Source organism: Xenopus laevis, chromosome 3L, assembly GCF_017654675.1.
Source record: "Xenopus laevis strain J_2021 chromosome 3L, Xenopus_laevis_v10.1, whole genome shotgun sequence".
Classification (NCBI taxonomy): Eukaryota; Metazoa; Chordata; class Amphibia; order Anura; family Pipidae; genus Xenopus; species Xenopus laevis.
The window spans coordinates 109,477,788-109,503,219 of record NC_054375.1 but is presented as its reverse complement, the minus strand read 5'-3'; the positions used below and the strand labels follow the sequence as shown (position 1 = coordinate 109,503,219).

Below are 25,432 nucleotides of genomic sequence, written 5' to 3'. Positions count from 1 at the left end.
GGAAGCTATCTGGTTGCTATGGTAACTGCTCTTTTGCACATATTGTATAAATGAATCATGCCAGTTCCCCCCCTATAATCATTTGCAAGTAAAGGCTGACAGGGTGGCACCCGGGTATAATACCATTATTATTACTCCCTATTAATAACACAGACTATTCTTTTCGCTGGTCAGGTCAGTGACAGAAAGTCAAGGTGGTCACCCTGTCCCTGCGCTGTTTTTATTGTCGTATTATAAAGCCCCAGAGTTGTTTATAGGGGGCACAGCAGAGGTACACCCTCCTTCACAAACCTATGGATTTATATGCTACAAGTAAAGCCGGGTGTGTGCAGGGAGAAATGAAAGAAATTCAGTTACATTTATATCCAGTTGTTGTTGTAAACTACAACCCTTGGTATCCACTGACAACCTAAGAAGTAAATGAGATGGATTCAGGTATATCCTACTTTGTCTGATTTTAATGCCAGGCTGGGTTCAAGTCTGCAATTATTAGTGGCAGGGCCCTGGGCAAAAATATCAGGTGTGGCAGTGCCATAGTTTATAATACAATCTGCAGCTCTCCAGCTGTTTCTGTAGTACAGCTCCCAGCATTCTGTGACATGACAGCTGATAGTTCAATAACAACTGGCAACCACAGGCTGGACAGTTACTGACAGCTCCTGCCTTACTATACACATAGTATATAAGTTGCAGATCCTTCTCAGAAAATAGCTAATTGTATTGGACAGGACTATTTTCATATTCCCACTGCATACAACTGGTGCTCTGTGGGCACCAGAGAAATTACCCCTGATTGTACCCCTAAAGAAAGCTTCAAAATAGGCTTACAGCAAACGCCCTGCCTTGTGTATATGAGAAGTCCGTAGCCGTTTACAGCAGAGACCAGCATCCAGAATGTTTAAACGACTGCCAGGGTTTCTGCTGTCTGGGGTTTCCACAGCTACAATAACTGGGGTGGTTCCCCTTGTGTTATGCAAACAGTGGAATTTTCATGCTGAATTATATACATGATAGACTGTAGAGATCCTGAAAGCAGGGTAAGACCCTTACATCAGTTTTATTGCCAGTTCTCACAGATTTCCAAACAGATAGTACATAGTCTAGACTCTAGAAAGATAATGTTCTTCTCCATAAATGGAAATAAAACTGGAATTACTACATTGCAGAATAAAACTGTCACACAACATTAGCATTTACTATATATTTTTCCTGTTAGTGTAATAACATTTCAAATAGCTCTGTAGCATTATGTGGCCTATGTAATCCTCCCAAACTAAAAGATTTCTTTGCTGGCAGGAGCATTCTTAGTCTCCCCCAAACTACTGCAGAAGTATTGACACAATGTTTTTAATGTTTTTTTTAAGGAATTACATAGTACATTGTCTCCAAAACGACATCAAAATTATTACTGTGACACCTTACCATGAAATGGTAGCCAAACTGCACATGTTTAAGAGGTTAACAAGAATGGTCAAAATTCTTCATTGTTTTAATTAAGTGGAAACGTTTAATTGTCATAAAACTTGTTCCATACCACTTTATGATATCCTATGCTTTTCTGTTATGGAACTCAGGCAATATCGTGTTGAATTTTTCTTTGGAAAATCAATAAAACATTTCAGTTTAAAAAAAAATTGTTCCATACCACCCAACATTTAGGGGCAGATTTATTAAGGTTCGAGTTGTGTTTTCCACAAAAATTTTAATTTTCGAGTTGTATTTTTTGGTCAAAACTCACATTTGAAATTTTTTGAGTTTTTTTTTTAATGTAAAAACTTGAATATCTAAAGATTTATTATACCCCAACCCTGAAAATATCTTAAATCCGAAAATACACCACCTAAAACATGTCGAGGTCACGTAGGAGTCAACGGCAGAGGTCCCTTGAACCATTTGAAGATGCCAACAGCCTTCTTGATGTTCAAGGTTGTTTCAGAGAGTTTTGCCCGAAAACTCAAATGATTCTATAATTTCTAGTTTTCGGGACTCGCAGAATCGTGTTTTTCCCATTCAAGTTTTTTTTAAAATAAGATACCATTAGAGTCGTGAGTTCATTCTAGTTCAATCGAGGTATAAAAAACTCTAACACTCAACCTTTGATAAATAACCACCTTAAAGTATCTAATCCCTATTTTAATATCCTAGATTAGCTATTGCAGGGATTTACGGAATAAGGGATTATGACATGTATTATAACTACATTACATCAAAGCCCACAGCGAAAAGCTCAGCTTCGTTAAAAGCTATGAGTCACTTCAGAGATGCATTTTCAGTATTCGTACAATACAAGTCTCAGTTATGTACAACATTCGATGTAATACTCATTTAGATTATTGGCTAAAGCTATTTATGTGTTGCAAATGGTGAATTTTGTCTTATTTTGTCTTATTGGTGTCTAAGTAGAATAGTAAATGTTAGTAGTATACATTTCTTTCTGTGCATTAATGGCCAGTATTTTATGATGTGCCGGAGAAAAAAAATAACAATTTTAAGGACATATAAGTATTATTGTAACATGCCCCTAGAATAGATCGTGTCTGTGTAAAACAATTGCAAACGTTAAATATGTTTTTATAGATTAGCTTTTAAAGTACAAAAGTTAAGTATATAGAATTTTTATGATAGGGGTTTCCATTTCCATATTTTTTCACTTAAATTTTCCAGAATTTTTTTTATGCGTAAAGCATGGCTACTCTGTACACTTATATTGACTATTGACTTTGGGGAACCCTGGAGCTATACCTGAAATTTGGTGATAGCTCCAGGGTTCCCATTGTGGCCTGCTGAATAAACACAGAGTAGTTGTGGGGAAATGTTGCAATCCTGACTTAAACAACTGTGCATGAAGTATCAAAATGTGTCCAACTGCACTTCACATATGTGAATCTCCCCCCTTGCAACCACAATTACAGTGAAATTATAGGACAGAATGCTGCCTTGTGGGTAAAAAACTGTCAACAGGTGTCTGAAATTTTGCACATTGTAGTCATGAATGACCCTTTACTGCAACTAATATGGCAGCTTCCATTCATATTTTTTTAATAAATACAAGGAATAATGTTGTGCCCTCACAATGTGTTGCCCGTATAAAGGAACAAAGTGGAAGGTAATTGCATATAAAGTGCTTTTGCCAGCTTCTATGTGTGTAAAATAAAGTTATATGTCCTACGTATTTGGAATTGGAGGGCTATTGAAGCTGGAGTAGATGAATGGGACTGTGATAGGTTTTACTAAACAGGTATTTATATACAGGTATGGGATTAGTTATCTGGAAACACATTATCCAGAAAGCTCCAAATTACTCCATTGTAATGAAATAATCCAAGTTTTTCACAGTACCTTGTACTTGATCCAAACTAAATTATAAATAATCCTCATTGAAGGCAAAACCAACCTGATTGGTTTAATTAATGTTACATTATCTTCTAGTAGATTTAAAGTATGGAGATCCAAATTGCAGAAAGATCCATTATCCGGAAAACTCCAGGTCCAGAGCATTCTGAATAACAGGTCCCATACCTGTATAATGTTTCCCAATAATATGGAGTTGCATCCACTTATCCTTTGTCATATGTGGTGTGAATAGTCACTGTACCCTCTCAGCACTCATACCCTGTCATATATAGTAGGATAGTCACTGTATTCCACTTTCTCTCATTCCCTGTCATATGTGCTGGAATATTTACTATATTTTTTGCGCTGTCATGGATGGTGGAATAGACATCTATTCTCCTGTCCCTCATTCCCTTTTATATGTTGTACGTTCTTATCACTTATACCCTATCATATGTCATTTTGTTATATGGTGTATCTTTCTGTAACATGTGCATTTTACTATAGTGTTGAATAGTCCTCTCACTTGTGGCCCTTTCATATGTGGTGGGATAATTATTATCTACTACTGTCACTCATATTTTCTCATATGTGGTGTCACTCATACCCTGTGTTATCTGATAGGTTAGTCATTTCTGTCACTCATACATTGTCATTGTCAATATCTTTTTAATTAGGATAGACTCTATTACCTCCTGTCCGTTATGCTCTGCCATAAGTGGTGGCTTAGACACTTCATTTTCCGGCCCCTTATTCCTGCCATTTTGTGGTGGATAGTCACTTTATCCTCCTGTCACCCATGCTTTGATATGCCGGGATAATGGCTGTATCTTTGTACCATTTTCAAGGGTTCTTTCAAGCATTCTTGCCACAGAGCCAATAAAGATTATGTGACTGAGCATGTAAAATAAAGGCACTAGTACTTCTTAATCATATGTAAAAAAGTAATCTTTTGTACCAAAATGCTGTGAGGTGGGACCAAATAGTCTCCATACAGCCTATATATAACCCCCTTACCACCTAATAAATGCCATCAATATCTTACCACCTAATAAATGCTCCTGGACCAGTCCTAATGGATGCCTGTGGTTACATATGACTGCTAGAATATGGCGGTGCCCTGTGCGCTCTGATTTATGGAAATTGCATTCACAGTGTAGCAAGGAGCACGCTGAGAATTCTCCTCCTAATAACAGAATATGGTTAATAAATAGCAGGACTCGCGTTCATGCCAAAAAATGTTAGCTATGTGCAAATCTTTGGTAACAGATAATAAACGTCTTGTGAATTATTTTAAGAAGAGAACATATTTCCCTGTGCTTTTTAGAAGCATAAGCCTAACATATTATAAAGTATTAAGGAGTTAAGAGGTATAATGCTCTTTGACATATACTGCATCCTCTGGGTAATGAATTTTGAATGGTTTTTCCTATTCGGTCTGTTATCAAAGAGGCTCTCAAACATTGACTTCAACTTCTTTGGTGCCTGTGGGCTCAATTATGCTATGTGTGGCACCCTGTAAACTGCAGCTAAATACTGGCATTCAAATAAATCCTTTTGATATGCTAGCCATTTTTCATGCCTTGATAGGGTTGAGAGAAGGGCAAATATGAATCTAGGCCCATGTTTGCTAAGTTGTGCAGTGCCATAATACTTTACGTCAGAAAAGTGGTTCTCATATATCATTTATCTTATACTGCTAAGCTCTCATGACCACATAGTAAATTTAAAGATACAGTTACTGCCATAAAAAGTGGTGGGTCAAGGTGGGGAACTGAAAGTGCCTGAAACCACTCATCCTAAGGAAAAATAAGCCAAGCAGATGAGTGAAAAGTGCACATTTGCAGCTCTGTCATATTCTGCCGGTAGATGGTATTATATAAGCTTATCAGTTTGTTGGCGTCTCAACCTACTAAAGTAAAGGTGGCCATAGATGTAACAATTACGATCTTTCTTGGAAAAGATCTTTCCAAGAAAGATCTTTTGTTTCAATACACACATGTAGAGCTGAATCGTCAGATATACTGGTAGAAACAATGGAATTCTACCTATATCTGACGATTCAGCACAAACAATGGACGATGTTTGGGTGCCTTCAAAGGCAAAATTTTCCATCCAGTTCGATCAATGAGCCGACCAATATTTTTGGTGGGATGCTCACCATTCATTACATAATATAATAGTAAAACAAAATTTGTGTTTTTACCAAAGGCATTTTATATCCAAGGGGCCCCACTCTGAGTCTGGATACCCTCATTGAACAGTCAGTGTGTTTGTGCCGACAACATAAATGCAATGTTTGCTTTTGTTTCCACTTGTATTTGGTAAAAAATACTCTCATCGGCTTCCCCTCAGATAAGTAGCAGTTTAATATTCATCTAAACCATCCAAAAATACTTTGGGAAGTATTTCTTGGTGACTTTGGTTTCAGAATCTCATCGCTTTCATCCCCTGCGAGCAAGCCTTTAACTCAGATTCCTGTACCTGTTCCAAGTCTTTGCTGAGTGGCTTTTTAAACGAGGATTTATATTATATAATACTAGACATTCTTACCTTATTTAAAGCTGCTGACTGACATGATTTTTCATGAAAAATAAGAATACACCCCAATACAATATAGTATATGCAAACACACAAATGTGGAGTTGCTCTATAATAATATTTGTTTTAAAAAAATGGGGTGGGGGGCGTGGTCCATAATTCAGTGCAATTAAAATGAGGCTGCAATACTGTCTACCCATATGAAATCATTCTAATTCATTTAGGCATCATTAGAAAAATTCAGTCAAGCCACAAGACAAAGCATTTACCATCAGGGTTTATATAGAAGAAAGACTGCCCAGAACACACCCTAGCTTCCATGGTTTAACCTTGGTGCTATAGTCATTAGGGAGATGGCCATTGCAATAACCTTGCGTTGAGTTATCTGCCTTCCATACAGGTTTATACACATCAGTATACAGAGAAATGTCACGTGTGCACAAATATAACTACCTTTGTACCATCAATGAAGGTTTGACGTTTGGCAGAATACAGTGGTATCAGGACACATGCACTGGATACTAGGCCACACCTCTTGCAAGGGGACTTGAAAACTACCGTAGATATGTGTGGCACTGGCAAGACAGTTATTAATGCAAATTAAACTCAATTCTACAAATATAATTAAAATACACACATATATGTACAGAATTAAATATTCTGTAAGTCACACCTTTACCTTTTCTATTTTTTTGGACACAGAAGCTGCCTACATGTTTGTCACTTTTTAGTTGCTATATATTGTGATAACCAGTAGATGGAACCCAAGGTGCTCTCATTACTTACTCTACTCAGAGGTTTCAAAAATGGTAATTATTAAACTAGACATAAACTTATTCAGAGTACTTCTCTGAGCAGTTTTGCAATTTAAAGTTGTTTTGTCATTTTTAGTGGTTCATAAGATATTTGCAATTTTATACTGCTAGGTAAGCTTCAGCTTGACAGCTCTCTTTGAAGCCCAAGAATGTCTATTCGATTCACTTAGCTCTAGGATTATCAGTTGAACCAAAAGACTGTAAATTGTTCTTTACACTTTATAAGTTAATTTTCATTTTTGTGTTGAGATCCCCTTTTTATCACCTACATTAATTTGAAAAGTTGGGCAGAAATAAGAGTGTTGAATATTATCATCATTATATTATCATGCGCCAACATATGTTGTTGTGCTAGACAATAAAAAGGGTATATACATTAAACATACAAACTACATAAAAATACAGGTATGGGGCCTGTTATTCAGAATGCTCGGTACCTGAGGTTTTCTTGATAAGGGATCTTTCTGTAATTTGGACCTTCATACCTTAAGACTACAAGAAAATCATGTAAACATTAAATAAACCAAATAGGCTGGTCTTGCTTATTTATTTCAGTCTTTGCTTGTCCTTGAAATTGACAACAGAAATTGACAAACAGGACCTTACATTCTGAGTAAATCAGTAGCGTTTACAATATAAATACTCTGAGAATGGCACTACTGTTATGCATAATTATTGATTAGTAAGTGAATAAAATGATTTGTTTTGGTTCTGTTTTTTTGTAGAGGCATATTTTATATTATTTAGAATTACAATTTTTTGTTTATATTATTTTTATGTTTCCTTTTGTATACACAGGATGCGATTAAAAAAAAATAAAAATAATTTTTAATTGTTTGCTTGAACAAGGATTCATAAATCATTTTCTCACTGGAGGAGGAAACATCTTAGTTCTGTACAGTTGTTATTGGAAGATGTAGCTGGTTCATTGACTGATTCATGTAGTAATTCATGTTTGCTTATATTCCATATGGCTTCCATGCTTTATTGGCCTGTTGTATATTCAATGGGAGGCAAACAGCTCTCAATTTACTACTGACACTGTGTCAGTTTTTAATAAACTGTGGCTAGATATATTAATTGTACAGATTTGGAATGTGATTTCCTTCTCTGTTGCAGACGTAGCGGACATGTTTTCTGCAGAGACGCCAGTTGGACATTGTTCTCATGAGAGGGCTAATTGTGCTCACTGTTCTTAGTGATAGTTGCTAGAATGACTCATTTGGTACAAAGCTCCTTTTAAAGCAAGGAAGGAGTCGTTGTTAGGGCTTAACAAACTTTGTGTATGATTTGTTTCTGTGATGTTGGCACTCACTAATAATTTGCATTTTGTAATAATTGTATTTGTGTTTGATGAAATTAGGGTTTAGTACAAAGGAAGCATTAACATATATGGGAGCAATAAAAGTGGTAGTGCCAAAACTACTAGGCCTCTAAAAACACATTTATTTAATTATTTTTTTCAACCATAAACTAAACAAAGTACTTTCCAGCTGGAGGCCTATGGGCCAGCTGTGGCCCTCCAAGATATATTTATAGCCCACAACTTACCCAAGGACCCCCACATACATCGATCAATCTAACTATCGATCTATCGATCTATCTATCTATCTATCTATCTATCTATCTGTCTGTCTGTCTGTCTGTCTGTCTGTCTGTCTGTCTATCATCTTTCTGACATTCTATCTTAAACTTAAATTATCAATTAACCCTAGGGTTGCCACCTTTCCCCCCGACAAAGCTAGACTGTGATATAGTGGGGGGAGGGGTGGGCCATGACGTGTTGGTGCGGGTATGACCAGTTGTCCGTTTTATAATCCAGGCAGTGGGCGGGGTCATAATGTTATAGGGCCGGGTCAGTGATGTTGCAGGCAGGGCATTCTACATCATGTGGGCGAGGCTATGATGTGGTGACCAGTGAATAAAGTACTCCCTCTTGTAAAATATAATAAGGATATTATAAGTTACCGAGGAGTTCCATGACCATATAAAGTCACGAGGCCAAAGGCCGAGTTTTTTAAAGGAACTCCAAAAATGTAAAGTGTTTTAATATAATGACAATATAATGTATTGTTGTCCTGCACTGGTTAAACTGGTGTGTTTGCTTCAGAAACACAACTATAGTTTATATAAACAAGCTGCTGTGTAGCTATGGGGTCAGCCATTCAAGTGCAGGATACACAGTAGACAACAGATATGTTTTGAAGAATTCCATTGTATACTACAGAGCTTATCTGTTATCTGCTGTTTATCCTGTGCCTATTCTCCTTTTTCAGCTTTGAATGGCTGCCCCCAATGCCACACAACAGCTTGTTTATGTAGAGTTTCTCCAGCAAATACACCATTTTTACTAATATAGGGCAACACTACATTATATTGTTATTCTTTTAAAACACCTTAAGTTTTTGGTGTTACTGTTCCTTTAATACAGGTCATAGAACTCCAAGGTGACATCTAATATCCTCATATTTTGCAACAGGGGATTCTTTATTTATTAAAATACACAAGTTTCAGTGAGTCATGTGACAGAAGAGATTATAACCAATGACATCACTAAGCACTGCTTATAAGGATATCATTTACAGGTTATTCTTGGCTCTTGTGTATTATATAGTGAATAAAGTACCCCCTCTTGTAAAATATAAGGATATTATAAGTTACCGAGGAGTTTCATGACCATATAAAAACACGAGGCCGAAGGCCGAGTGTTCTTATACAGGTCATGGAACTCTGAGGTAACTTCTAATATCCTCATAATTTGCAACTAGGGGTACTTTATTTATTATAATACACAAGTTTCATAATACATAAGAGCCATGTGACAGAAATGACATCAGAACTCACCATTTATAACTGATGACATCAAAACTCACCGTTTATAAGGATATCATTTATAAGATATTCATGGCTTTTGTGTATTATATAGTTAACATAGCCCATAGAACCAGTAACATCAAAAAATGTAATTGTTTTAAAGTAATAAAAATATAATGCAGTGTTGCCCTGCACTAGTAAAACTGCTGTGTTTGCTTCAGAAACACTACTATTGTTTATATAAATAAGCTGCTGTGTAGCCATGGGGGCAGTTATTCAAAGGAGAAAAGGCTCAGGTTACACAGCAGATAGCAGATCTGTAGAACATAATGGTGTTATCTGTTATTCACTATTTAACCTGTGTCATATAGCCTTTTTTCAATGTAGCCATTGCTACTCAGCAGCATATTTATATAAACTATATATATATAAACTATATAGTAGTGTTTCTGAAGCAACCACATCAGTTTTACCAGTGCAGGGCAACAATACATGATATTTTCATTAGTTTAAAACACCTTAATTTTTTGGTGTTACTGTTCCTTTAAACACCTATTCTCCAGTTTCTCAGCGTGGCCAAACTTTCTTCATAATCGAGACCTTCCATATGCTGTATCAGCTTAGTTGCTCTTCTTTGGATTTTGCTCTTTTAAGCACTGGAGACCAAAACTGCACTGCACTGCTAATGTAAGATAATGAGTTATGTACTGTATAATTATTCTCCACCTTATGGTTGCATAAGACTTTTAATATGTTAAGTTGGTGGGTTTTGAACATTTATTTTTGTTTTTTTTATTCAAACTATAGATGAAGCATGCCTTCACCAAATATTCAGTTTATTAGTCTAATTTTGAACCAGAATTTATAGAGCACATTTAAAGGCTTTTTGCTATTTCCAATTAATCTTGCAAATAATAGTCCATTACTGTTCACAGAGAATATCATATAGAAGTAGAAGGACTTCCCTTTTATCCTCGGATAACCTAAATACAACCAGTGAAATTGGGAGGTCTCTATAACATTACATGGAACAAATAACTTGGCATTGTTGTGTTCTCAGTCATATCCCCTTGGTGCAGAGAAATTATGTGAAACAGTGTATTATTTTATTAGGGTTGGGAGTTCAACGCAATAGCTGACCACGAAGAAGTTGAAGATGTATGTGAGTGCAGGTTATGTTATGAAAACATAGATTCTTACTTTTCTGTTAATTAAATTTAATTTCCATTTCATTGTATTATCCTCTGTAGATGTATTGTTTTTCAGTGATAAATCATAGTACTGAAAGCCTGCCTCATATGCAGCTCTGTAATAGCTAAGGAATTATAAATACTGATTAAATTTCACCCACTAGACATCCAAGTTCATGTAATTTAAGATTATATTTTCTATGTTAACTATCAGTTTTCAGAAGAAAACTGTAAGTATTAAAAGATTCCAGTGCTGAATGCTAAAATGCTCCTTCCATTGCGTCTTCTTTCTCACTATCTTTATGCGAATAATCAGGTTCTGAATTGCCCTTCTTACTGAGTAAGTGCAGTTTTACACCAAAATATTTACCATGCAAAAACTGGATTATAAAACTCACCTTTATTGTACAAACTTTCTTTCTGATACATTCCTTCCATTTTAATGTTCTTTGCTCACCTTGTCCCCAACATTACAGATAATTTTTTGCCTTCTTGGTGCAAATTGGGGGGTTATAAAATATTATAGGAAGACTTACGTATAATTTTTATTGCCAGCAAATATACTCTCTGTCACCAATGCTTATTAATTCTGAAACATGTAAATGTTTTTCTAGCAACCCCTTAAAGGAGAACTAAACCATAAAAAATAATGTGCCTAAAAACACCATATTTTATATAATGGACTTATTGCGCCAGCCTAAAGTTTCAGCTTCTCAATAGCAGCAATGATCCAGGACTTCAAACTTGTTATAGGGTGTCACCATCTTGGAAAGTGTCTGTGACACTCACATGCTCAGTAGGCTCTGAGCAGCTGTTGAGAAGCTAAGCTTAGGGGTTGTCACAAATTATCCAGCAGAAAATGAGGTTTGCCTATAATATAACTGATGCAACAGGGCTGATTATTAAATTCTGATGCTAATTGCACTGGTTTCTGTGCTGCCATGTAGTAATTATCTGTATTTATCACTAATCATCCTTATATTGTGACATTTATATGTGTACTGTATATAATGAGTCAGTCCCTAAGCTCAGTAAGTGACAGCAGCACAGAGCATGTGCAGTGAATCAGCAGAAAAGAAGATGGGGGGCATCTTTGGAGACACAGATCTTTACTGCTAAAGGGCTGTGGTTGCCTTGGGCTGGTACTAGGGCTGCCAACTTTTCTGGAAAAAAATACCGGCCTTCCTATGTATTTAGGTTTTTTCCCTATTAATAACATTGGGATCAACCATAATTTTTGGCTTCACTGGGCCACATTGGAAAAACAAAAATTGTCTGCGGCCACATATGAAACACACAAACACTTTTGATTTGTAAAAGTAAAGAAAAAAAACCCTACAATACCAGTTGGATAACCAGATGGAGCTATACACTGGAATATGGGACACCTGGATATTAAATAGACTTATTATTATATTATTATTACTAACTGGACAATGTGCAGAGTTCCCCCATCTCCTATATCCTTTGCAACATAACGTTTCCTCGGTAATTGAGTTTTTCAAGCTGGGCCACATTCATATCCATCCTGTGCCGCATGCGGCCCTCGGGCCACAGGTTGGACACCCCTGAACCAGATATTCTAGTTACAAAGTTGGTGACCCCCCACTCCCTGGATGCCATTCTGGGGGCAATGGTTCACAGGGTATAATGATCCCCATGGCCCCTCCACCAGAACTGATGCAATTAAAACATTTACTTCCCAGTTCATTTCAGTGGGATATGCCCTACCTGTTTCAGACACCAGTAGGTGGTTATTACTTGGCAGTCATGGTTTCTGAACAATACCAGGCATGTATCAGCCATAAGCAGAAATGTCTCAATCACTATAGTGGGAAACAACTGCCAGCTGAAGGGCAGTTTGATTGCTATGATTGTTTCTGACAGTATTGTGCCAGGCAAACCGCCATTGCCCTAATGGCACAAGAAATACCACCTAGTGAGTTGTGTAAACATAAAATAGGCTTTTGAAAATATAGCAATGATAAATTTGTGGCAATACTAATTTTTATGTGTACAGAAGATATGGGAAGGTCTGTCCATTTATAAGAAGCCTTATACAGGTATGGAATACATTATCTGGAAACCCATTATCAGAAAGCTCCAAATTATGGGAAGGCCATATGCCATAGACCCTATTTAATCCAAATAATTAAAATTTTTAAAAATTATTTACTTTTTCACCTTGTACCAAATTAAGATATAATTCATATTTATTGGAAGCAAAACCAGCCTATTGGGTTTATTTAATGTTTAAATTATTTTTTGTAGTAGACTTAAGGTATGAAGATCTAAATTATAGAAAGATCCCTTATCCGGAAAACCTCCAGGTCCTGGTATGTGCACCAGAAAAGTTATAGGTGCTGTCCTTTGCACAGGCCACAGTATTAAGAATGCCCATCAGTATGAGGGTGCAGGAGAAATTAACCTACAGGCTTATTGAGAATCACTTTGTTCAGTGTGTCATTCTGTGATAGAATCACCAGTTAGTAAAGAGGTTTGTGTTTTCTGCCATAACTACATTTGAATTAGATAGTACTTGTGTTGGACAAATTAATGTTATGTAGTTATCTAATCTGCAGTTGAACATACAATTACAACGTATCAAACAAGGGTATCCAGAGGGATTCCCTGTGGCCTGATATTTTTTTAAAGGAGACATATTATGTGCCAGTGCATTAAACTCTTTTAGATACAGTATAGAAGGAATGTGCTTTAAAAAGTAGTGTTTCTGGTTACTTGAAAATTTCTAGTCCTGCCCATTTGTTCCACTTGCTGCTGCCTCCTATCCCAGGCTGTGCAGTGGATCTGGTAACTCTCAGCACACTGCATTGTAGGATAGGAACCAATCAGCAGCTAGGCTGACCTGATAGGGAACTGAAGCCTGTCTTTGCTTGTGTGACTGCAGCGCTATGATTGGCTGCCCTCATGCTACTGTGCTTGTGCCAGAGCCCAATAGGAAACACCCACCCCTCATTTGAAGTATGTACAAGGACCAGTCAACTATAGGGAGCTCCAATAAAGGGGCTTTTTGAAAGATGATATTAATTTTTAGCAAAATGTGTCACCAACACCACATATTATTCATAATTGCCTATAAAATTAGACTGTTTTTGGTTTAACCTATATGTCACATTTTTCTAAAACAAGTTTAATGTATCAATTTTTTTTAGAGCTGTTAAACATTGTATGCTATGGGGTATTGGAGCTTAACATTGGAGTTTTTCTATTGAATAAACATATAGCAAAGCATGAGGTTATAGTGTGATGCATAAACCCTCCCTTCTGAACCAGAATCTACTGTATTTCTTGCCTTACGGGAGACTAGCAGGCAGTGGCCATTCGCATGGTGTGGATGTTTAGTGGCACTTATACTAGTTTAATTAATTGATCAGTGATCTAATACCATACTAAAGTGTTGCAGCTACTTTTTTGCAAACTTTTAAGACTGAGATGACGATGAGGGAGAGTTTTTCAAAATCCTTTTTTAAAAGGATACATCGTTTTTTATAGCTATTTAAAATGTTATCCTTATCAGTACACACCATTATTTTCTCTTCTAAAACAACTTTATCATTCGTCTCAGTAATAACCATGACAATCAGCAACAGCTGGCCATACAGTCAACTCTTCTGCTATGTGTTGACGTACTTAAACTGTTTATTTGATACAGTAGATGTAGGAATCTCAAGAGATTCCATGGACGGATTAGACAATCATTATTAACTGTTTATAGGGTAAACTGTAAACTATCCCAGTCTGTTCTGCAGTAGGGCTTTCCGAAATATGTATTGCTACGTACCAGATTCAAGTATTTTCTGTCAGTTTATATAAAGAATATAAACAGAGTTGTAATTTTTTTAAACAGCCACATTTTCCAAATAACATTGGAAAAATGACAAGCAGCACTAAAATGTAAAGCATGCATGCTCAGTAATCTTTTGTTAAATATGGGTGTTAAAAATGTAGTATTAATGAATGCTATCTCACTGGCAAGAAGCAGGCATTCTTGTAATACTGTCTAAAGCTGGCCATAGATGTGCAAATATACCTTCAATATCGGACCAATGATCGTGCGGTGCAATCTCCCGACTTGCCACTAACCATTCAGATCAAATAAAGTAGCAAAAGAATAGATCAGACGATGTTCAGTCCCTAACAGAAATCGTGCGAAAGTTATGTCCGACATAAGCTGTTCAGTTTCCCACTGATATCATCAGATAGGCAATACATGCAGAGAAATTATCGATAGCCGACAAGCATCTTCTAACCTGTCCGATCGACTGAACGACTGATCACCATGGTACGAAAAATATCGGGACACTCCCCACACGGTCTGAAAATCATACTAATGAAGATTTGTACAATCGATTCTTTGTCTATAGCTGGCCATAGATGTTGAGATTTTTAAAAGATCCGATCCTCATCGGGAGACCACGATTTTCTCGGAACGATCGTACGATCATACGAACTGACCATCAACTAAAAAGACCAATTTGCCAGGAAAACAAAGGGGAGCTGCCTGCTTGGCCCTGCAAACATAGATAGATTGCAGTGGGTCCGACAAAGATTTTTTGACCTGGCCGATCAATTTCCTGACAGATGTCGGCCAAAAAATCGTAAGATGTATGATCGTTCGAATCCCACTAACCACACGATAATTTCGAAGGATTTGTCGGACTTCCCTAAAATCGGTCGTTCGGCAAGAAGAATCGTCACGTCTATGGGGACCTTAAGGCCAGCTTAACATATGGTGAAAAGGGGTCAATATACAACCTTCATCTATACATACAACTTTCATCTAAGTTGTTGAACATTTACTAGATAAAAATGGTTGGCATTGGCTATCATCAAAGTTTGATCCAATACATCGTGGAGTCTTATACTTCTTGTACTAGGTGGTGCATTTGATTTCGCAAGCATTGGTTTTCTTCTTTTTTGCTGTATTAATGACAGGTTTTTAAACCTATTATGGTGGCCTGTTAATGAAGTTGGTTTTCTGGGTGCCCTTACAGTATCATAAAGAAAATCATATGTGGAAGGGTAACACTGACATATACTTCTATGTATGTTTATATATTTATGCTGCATATCCAAATAACTCAACAGGGATGATGTGGGCATTGGGATTGGTTATTCTAGGATGATAAAATCAATCATTTAAAGCAGGGTAATATTTTATTTTATATTGTGTACAGTGCTGATCACAAGCAGTGGGTAGCCTAGTTATTAAACATTTTAACGACTGTTTCAAGTGAAAGGTTCAGGGCATGGGCACACAAACCTGATTTGTGATTTGGTGAGCGCTTCATATTTTGTTTTTAAATGAGACTTAAACGTACGCTTAGTTATGAATATTTCTGTATATAAAACAATAGTCAAGCTTTGAGCAAACAAACTTGCCCTTTTGAAAGTTACTTTTTATCTTTGTGCCTTAACATAAAAACATATGCTTATAGATTACATTGTAGTCAAGTTTATTAATTAACTGTGTTTTGTTTGTAAAATTAAGCTTTAGATAATAGATTCAGGTCTATGGCACACATGCATAGGGCCCTCAGAGAGAATTGAGGTAGTAAAAAAGTCCTTAAAGGACTCGCCTTTGAGATAGATTTTAGTATTATGTAGAGAGTGATATTCTGAGACAATTTGCAGTTTGTTTTCATTATTGAAGGTTTTTGAGTTATTTAGCATTTTATTCAGTAGCTCTTCAATTTGCATCTTAACGAATCTGGTAACTAGGGTCCAAATTACCCTAGCAACCATGCATTGATTTGAATAAGAGACTAGACTATGAACAGGAGAGGCCTGAATAGAAGGGTCGGTAATAAAAAGTAACAATAACAATACATGTGTAGCCTTAGGGTAGAACTCCACAAGCATTTTTTGTCGGATTGACGCCCGGCAACAGAACGCACGCGACAAGTCGGATGGAGACACTGGCGTCAAGATTCTAATTGGACTGAATGAAAAGTCTCAGGCAAAAACTACATTACATCCGGCGCGATACGACTGTCGGATGTGGACGCCGAAAGCAGTATCTTCATCCGACAGTCGAACCATGTAGTTGTTACCTCTGACTTTTCATTCGGTCCAATTACATCTTGACATGTGCGACTCCATCTGACTTGTCGATTGCGTTTTGTCTGCTGGTGTCAATCCGACGAAAAACACTTGTGGAGTTCTACCCTTACAGAGCATTTGTTTTTTAGAAGGGAGTCAGCGACGCCCATTTGAAAGCTGCAAAGAGTCAGAAGAAAAAAGCAAATAACTATAAAACTATAAAAAATAAATAATGAAAACCAACTGAAAAGTTGCTTAAAATTGGCCGTTCTATAACATAAGAAAGCTACCTTAAAGGTGAACCACCCCTTTAATTACCAGTCACCACTTCTCAAAGGAAAACATAGGAAACGCTTGCATATGGCTGACACTGGCAGGAGCATGCCATAGCCAGAGGCATTTCCCATGGCATAGGAAATAGTGACAAGCAAATAAGGGTATTTTGACTGCTTTAGTTCTTGCTGAGAAAATGGTGGTGATCAAAAATCCTTGTGTGCCATAGCCCTTACAGTGCAAAGATTTACTTTTCTTGCTAAAAGCTGTTGTGCCTCACTGGTTTTGCAAACAGTGTACAGTATTTTGGCAGGCCTACTACGTTTCTTCAGAAGTGAAGTATTGTTTGTCTATAGTATTTCTTAGTGTCACATCAGTAATTCTAAAAAGTTTCAGACAGTGTTTGGGTTTTCAATTCCCTTGTGCTACTGAGATAAAGCAGTACTGGTATGAGTAACTGCACTGGTGCAATTTAGGACATTTGTTACTGTCTATTACCCACCTGCTGTCCATCGCTTGAAAATACAGCAATGCCTATTCCATTGCATCTTATTTTAACAAATACTGATTTGTTTTTTTCCTTTGGAATAATAAGACAGTACCATGTACTTATAAGCTAACATAAATCTTCGATGATGAGAAAACAATCCAATTGGGGTTTTCAAAGGTTTAAACAATGTTTAGTAGCCGTAAGGCACGTTGCTTCACATGATATTGTTTAGCCTTGTTAGAGTAAAGTTTTATTGAAAGATTTAATTGAAATAACAAATAAAGCCCACCCAAAGGACCAAAGGAAGCAACAACAAAAAAATAACAAACTAACTAACTGGCCCTTTGTCCCCAGAAGGACAGCCCTACAGTCTGGGAACACTCTGGGAGCATTGTCTACATGAGAGGTTGTATAGTAATCTTGCCAACTGCCCCAGAATGTGTTCAATTTTTACGGCTAAAAAGCTCTTGCTAATAGATTAGACTCTATCTGGACAAAGTGTCGCTGGACAAATGTACTTTTTTAGAGAAGGCACATACAATTTCTGTATCACATCTTCTGTAAAGCCTTCAGGCACTATGCTGTGGAATAAAGGAGATCCAGTTTTTGGTTCATGAAAGAGAGACTATCTGATCAAAACAACAGTTCCATTAAAACATGAAAATAGATACCCATCTCTGCATTACATTTAAGGCACATTTCAGATCATCCTGGATATTTCTGGGCCAGTCTGTGTAGGTTTAAGTACACTCTGTTTAGCAATTTCATATGAATGTGGAGTATAGACAAATACTTTGTGTTTCTTTCCTATATCTTTCAGTTACAGTTTTAACTGCTATATAAGCAGATGGGATTAATGTGCAGGTTTTCTCTTCTAGGCCCAATGTTTGCGGATCGCGGTACAATGCTTACTGTTGTCCTGGATGGAAAACTCTACCTGGAGGGAACCAATGTATTGTCCGTAAGTAATCTTTGTTTACTGTACCATTTGTTAGCATGGCAGTTAAACCCAAATATATGGTAGAATTAAAGAGAACTCATTTTAATTATATTTTTTTTTATAAATTATATATATATATATATACCGGTATATATATATATTTTTTTCTTTTATTATATTGATAATTTTACTGTTCATTAATGTCTTTGAGTATCAAACTGATTGTTACTAATAACATTTCACGATTTATTGGATGTTCTTGTTCTAATTATTTGATGAAAATAATGTAAAATATATAAAAGTTCGTTTTTTTAAGTTTTGACATTTTCCCCATTTAACTTACTTTCCCAGTTAACTACTTTGACAATGCATCCAAACTCTTCAACAATTTTAAAAATGCATGAAATTGTATTAGTTGTTTAATAAATCAGTTTCCTAATTTTAATTTTTTTCGTAGAGTTCATATAAAGTTAACAGTAGACATTAAGGGGTTTATTTACTAAAACTGAATTTATCTCATCTTTTTGTTACACCAAACTCAAAATGCCATACACAATTTTATCTTATTTATCATTAACATAACTCGGGTAAGTTGGGTAGGTAAGACTCAATAAAATTGAGTAAAAAAGATTTGATGCCCGAACCTCTTGATTATTTTCAAGTTATCAACCGAAAACCCCTAATTTTTCGGATTATCGAATGAAACTCAGCAAAAATCAGGATATTTTCAACTTGTAACAGGGACATCTGCCATTGACTTCTACATGACCTCGGCAGGTTTGAGATAGCGGATTTTTGGATTTTTAGCAGCTATGAAGTACAGGCATAGGATCTGTTATCCAGAAACCTGTTATCTGAAAAGCTCAGAATTACAGAAATGCTATCTCCCATAGACTCCGTTTTATTCAAATAATCCAAATCTTTACAAATGATTTCCCTTTTCACTGTTATAATAAAACAGTAAGTTGTACTTGACCCAAGCTAAGAAATAATTAATCCTTATTGGAAGCAAAACCTGCCTATTGGGTTTATTTAATGCTTACATGATTTTCTTTTAGCTTTAAGGTATCCAAATTACAAAAATATATCTGTTATCCGGAAAACCCCAGGTCCCAAGCATTCTGGATAACAGGTCCCATACCTCTATAATAAATCTCGAAAAATTCTAGTTTTTTTTTCCTCTAAAAATTCGAGTTTTTGCCTAAAAAATCGAGGTTTATTAAGTAACCCCCTAACAGTGTTCATTTCACATTTTCTCACCAGTGAATAAAGTTGTCAAAAATGTTCCCTTTCAATTTTTCCAGTGTGAAAAATTCAGTGTGACTCTAAATTATTTGACTCAAAGGATTAAATCGTGTTTAGCTTTTTAAAGATGGAAAACACTTTCTGGAGAAAAAAGTGGGGACATTATTTGATAAAACATTTGTAAAATGTTTTTTGATTGTGGAGAAATGTTGTAAAACCTTTCAGAATTTCAGGGAAAGTTTTAAGAAATGTTGAGAAAAGCTTTAGTGAAAAAAATGTAAAAGAACGAAAAACACAAACTCAACATACACCATGTAGGAAAGTCCTGCTACAAAGTAAAATATTGGTCACCAAGTAGAAAGCACTAAGCAAGAATTACAATTTTGGGAAATTTTCCAGAAAATTTTAATTTTTTCACAATTTACAACTTTTAAAGAAAATCTGCCCATATGTGCCTGTTATTGCACTTAAGTGTTAAAATAATACTAATATAACTTTTGCACCTTTTAGATCAATAGTAGCTTCTTCAGTTCAACTTGCTGTCCTCTAAAATTCTCATACCAGAGTATTTGCTTCAAAATTAGTAAATCATTTTTTCATGAAGGTAATTAGGTTAAGCATTTAATATTATTATTTTAGAATTTTATGCGCAAAAGAGATGAACCAACTGGGTTAGCAGTAAAAGTAGTAGTAAAAAAGGTATCCTAAAATAAAAACCCAAAAAGAATTAAAAAAATGAGGGCTCTGTACTACACAGCTGCCCTCTCTAAAAGCTGATTTAAATCCTTCACTTCAAGACATAGGCTGTGTATATCACAACTTTGCATTTACAGTAAGCTGCAACTACACAATCTGTTGTTTTAAGTCAGAGGTTCTATACCTGTGGCTTGCCGTGCTGGTTGGCTTTGGTCACCATAACCTAGTGCAACCCATGCTTAACAATAGTAATTTAATGTTCTATTTATAAACCATTGAAGTAGCAAAATACACAGGAATTGTTTAATTTTTCAGATTTCTACTTTAGAAAACAAATCATATTTTTATAAAATTATTTAATTGTCAATGTATTTTTATTCAAGCTTCTTTCCTTATCCCCTCCAATTTATTATTTCAAGCGAATATTCTGCATCCTTTTCTACACCTGTGGTGTGTTGAAATCCATTATTTCTAATGGGGAGGCAAAAATTAAAGTAAAAAATATCAAATGTATCTTGCATGTTGATAAATCCTTTGAAATGCCATACTATAAATTGAATTTTGGTCAAGTTTTACTGTTTTAATAAAGTTACCATTTTAATTTAAAATCTGTTTCACTTTCTTTCAATTTTGAAAAATATATGCCTCGACGCTTTATAAATAGGCAGTGCCAACTACAAAAAAGCATTAAAATGCATGAAAGGCCCTCAGTAGCAGATTATTAATTATTTTTTACATTTCTACACAGCTATTTGTCGGCATACTTGTGGGGATGGTTTTTGTTCTCGGCCAAATATGTGCACATGTCCCACTGGACAGTTAGCTCCATCATGTGGATCCAAGTCTAGTGAGTATAAGCATGTTGTGCTTACTATTGCTATTGTTTTTTAATATAAATTTGTTTGATGTTTCAAATATAAAGTTAGGAGCACTTGCAACTTGATTTTACCAAATATTAATGATTATTTACAGTTTGGATGTCATTAATCTGTTATATATTACTGTGATGTATATGATAAATGGGCACTTTCTCCAACATTAGGAGTGGCTTATAATTCTTCCACTATAACCATGGGCCAAACACACTATAAACCTCTTGTTGCTCAGAGATTCCCTGGTGGAACAGACTAGTTTAAGGCACATTTTACATGAATAAGAGCAATTTCATAAATAACTGGTGAAAACGAAATTACCATTAACGTCTCAAGTTCCACTAATTACATTTTATTATATACTTGGCCCAGGCTGCACTCTGGAAATAATAATATAAGATTTAGTACAACAAATGTAGGTAATATTGTATTTTGGATGCTAGAGAGAGTTTCTGAAATATCAATTATATTTTGTTAGCAGAGAAAAATAATTGCCAGCAGTTCTTAAAATTCCACTTTCCCCCATGTACAACTGTGAATTAACTATTAAAGGAGTATTGCTGCAAGAAGGGAATTAGTCATGATTTGTTCGCCCTACAAATTTAGTTTTCTTCTTTAATGGTGAGTTCTTGTATTGTTTTCTTTCCCTTTTGAAATCTCAGTTATAGATTTAGGTAGCATATATACCCCAACGGTCCACCACTATTAGTTATGAGCCACATTTTAAACTATATTTTATGATTATCCAACTAAAAAAAACAAACAAAGCAATATTTTTAGTTTTGTTAATAGTATATTACAACATGCTCAGTAGTACATCAAATACCTACCGTACTCTTATCGGTTCAGTAATATAAAGCTTATTTAACAAGTTATTTAAGGTCCCTTGCAGTTATTCTATGATATTGGTGGCAGCTGGTCGAAATGCTCTTAAATTACTTCTTTAAGCTATAAATAAAGAGTTATTTACTTAGACCATGGACAGTAGTACAAGAGCACTAAAGGGTGTACAAGCCTACTCCTTAGTGCTCATTCAGAGAGTACGTCTGTGCCTTTAGCTAGTAAATGACCCTATTAAAGCTAGGACACTTTCTGAAGTCATGAGACTCCAGCAATAATTAATGCAACCTCCTCTCCTGCAAGTGCTGGCTTGTTTTTTAAGAGAAGAAAGATGGTGGCTTAACGCCATGTAGTGATTATAGAAGTCGAAATAAGATCATGGTCAAGAATCGTTACCCCCTTCCCTTGATTTCTGAACTTGATTAGAGTCAAGCTTGACCTGAGAGATGCATATAATTTAATTTGACTCAGGGAATGGGACGAATGAAAGACAGACTTTAACACTTGTGACGGACACTATGGGGGTTATTTATCAAGGTCCAAATTTATCTCAATATCGGCTGCTACAAACTCTGATCTAAGCCGCTCAGATTTTTAACGCTTATTTATTATTACATTTTCCCGAAAATTACCTTTGAGGGAAAAGCTCAGATTTTCACAATTTTTTTCGGGAATTTTCCCCGAAAACTCCGAATTTTTTCAGAGTTTCCATCCGAAAGCTCGGAAAACATTGTGGAATTGCCCGAAACCCCCGACACAAACAAAAATCAATGGGACTGTTCCCATTGACTTTTATGCAACCTCGACAGGTTTGAGATGCTGTGTTTTAATAAATTCCGAAAAATTTGTGATTTTTTTAAAAGCCTATTATAACACAAAAAAATGGATTTCGGGTATTCGGAGTTTAGTAAATAACCCTCTATGGGTATTTAGTAATGGGCTTTAGTTTATGTAATGCTCCAGCCATCTTCCAAGAGTTTATAAACAATATCTAGGTTGTTATGTTGTGGTGTACCTGGATGATAGTTTGATTTTTTTTATTCCAATTTAAATGACCATTGTTCCCATGTTCAGGAGGTGTTACATAGGTTAAGGCAAAATCAGCTTTATTCCGAGATAGGAAAATGTATTTTCAAGGTATCCTCTATTCATTTTTGGGGTATATCATTTCACAAAAGGACTTGCAGATGGAGCCAGCCAAGGTTCAGGCCATTTTAGATTGGGCGCACCCATTTCTTTGCAAGCCATTTTTAGGGTTCACCAACTATTACAGGCAATTTATAAATAACTTTTCCTCTCTGGTGGCTCCAATCACTGCCCTTACCCGAAAAGGGGCAGATTCAAGTATATGTAAAGAGGCTGTGAGAACTTTAAACAATTGATGGAAGCATTTACTTCTGCTCTGGTATTCCAGCATTCAGATTCTACTCTACCTTTCTTAGTAGAAGTGAATGCTTCTGAGATTGGTGCTGGAGCAGTTTTATCACAGTGACACCCTGTTAGCAGTAAAGTTCACCCCTGTGCTTTCTTTTCAAGAAAGTTTTCAATTATAATATTGGGTCAATTATGATATTGGTAACAGGGAATTGCTAGCTATTAATTAATAGCTATTGCTAACTATTAAATTGGCATTTGAAGAATGGAGACATCTTTTGGAGGGCTCTAACCATGTGATTACTGTGTTCACTGATCAGCCTGAATATTTGGTACAGAGTTAAATTACAATATCTGGTATACTGGAAAGGTTATGGTCCTGAGGAGAGATCTTGGGTCCCTGCCTCTGATGTTCAGGCTGATTGGCTTGTAGTTCAATTTTATGCCAAATTTCCTGATAAGCCTTGGGGTCTGGTGGCCCCCTCTAGAGGGGGCTAATCTGAGGTTACCTCCCAATGCCCGCAGCTGTCTTCCTTGTAGGATCTTCTTCTTCCGGGATAGCATTCTTTTGGTTTGATGCTCTTGTAGGATCTTCTTCTTCCGGGATAGCATTCTTTTGGTTTGATGCACTTCCATTTGAGTGCCTCTTTTCATTCAAAACACTCAAGCCATCAGCGAACTTGTGACATCATTGCATTTGGCACGAATAATTAAATAATTAAAGGTGCCACGTCCTACTTCCCTTTGCCCAACATAGGTCTATTGTACATTATTCCTGGGTGCGCTTCTAGTCTGGTTTCTTTGTTCTTGACCCTTGCCTGTTCCTGACCTGCTGATTCACTGCCTGTACTGACCTTATTCTGATACTGATGATTCTTCCGGAACCTGACTTTGTACTGCATTTACTGTTTGGTTTGAACCCGGCCTGTATCCTTGACTATGCTTCTGGTTCCTGTTTCTGTATTGTATTGTCTGATTGTTTTTTGACCCCGGCCTGTTCTACGACTACACTTTGCTCTAACCCCGTTCCTCCTGTTGCACATTACGGTTCCCTTGTCTGCCCAGAACTCTCACCTTGGTTCTTCCATTTTAAGATCTGGTGGCATCTGAGTAGAGGAGGGCTCCTTCTGAAGCTAAAAGCGGCTGTTATAGGCGGAAGCATGAGCCGTGGCCGGAACCTTGGCATCTGTTCTGGGTTTTTGGAAACCATACGTGACACAGGGCTTAATTTTATTATAGAAACTCTTGTCTTTTGTCAATGATCCTTGCAGCTGCTAGGTATAGAGCAAACTGTCAGTTTGTCAGTGTAACAGACATTCCCACAATATAGTTCAAAAGAGTTTTTCTAACTCAGCTAAGCTGTGCAGTACATTGGCAGTGCTCTCTGGGTAGACTGGGCTGAAAGCTTTCTTATCATTGGGACCAGTCCCAGGACTGTGTTCTTTTCCTTTTACAGTGATCACATTACATAGAGACAGAACTGTGATTAATGAACAGCTGGGTAATATCAAACCAGCAGTTTTGCTAACGCACACATCGTCATTTTTTTTTTTTAAAAAAAACCTGTAATCTAAAGAGACAAAATACAGAAAGAGCATCCTAATTGTATAAAAGAAAAATATCACTGCCTGCTGCCGCATAGTCAGATAGCATATAATGTTGTCACTGGGTGAGGGAAATCTTTTACCACATAATTGCAGTGCAAACTCTTCCTCAACTACACGCAATCACACAAATTATAGCACTTGCACTACACACATAATTATAAACCAAACTGTGTTTTGGCTGCTACCGGGAATTCTGTGTAATGAGCCTGCTTGCCATATAATCACAATGTACACTGCTCCACTGCTGCCATGGAGTCTGCAAGGGTCCATTTGCTCAACATTTTTCTCATTCGGGTGCATGGAAGTTGGACAGAAACAATAAAAACAATGCACATGGGC

The 25,432-nt window shown here is 36.4% G+C and overlaps 1 protein-coding gene across 1 annotated transcript in view; it reads left to right on the top strand.

Moving 5' to 3' along the window:
• The window catches only part of fbn1.L (fibrillin 1 L homeolog), a 130,362-nt gene that overhangs the window by 711 nt on the left and 104,219 nt on the right, over window positions 1-25,432 (top strand). The window contains exons 3-4 of the mRNA XM_018253093.2: window positions 18,398-18,480; window positions 21,149-21,247. Of these exons, the coding sequence (XP_018108582.1) occupies window positions 18,398-18,480; window positions 21,149-21,247 (182 nt within the window). The remainder of the gene's footprint in view (window positions 1-18,397; window positions 18,481-21,148; window positions 21,248-25,432) is intronic.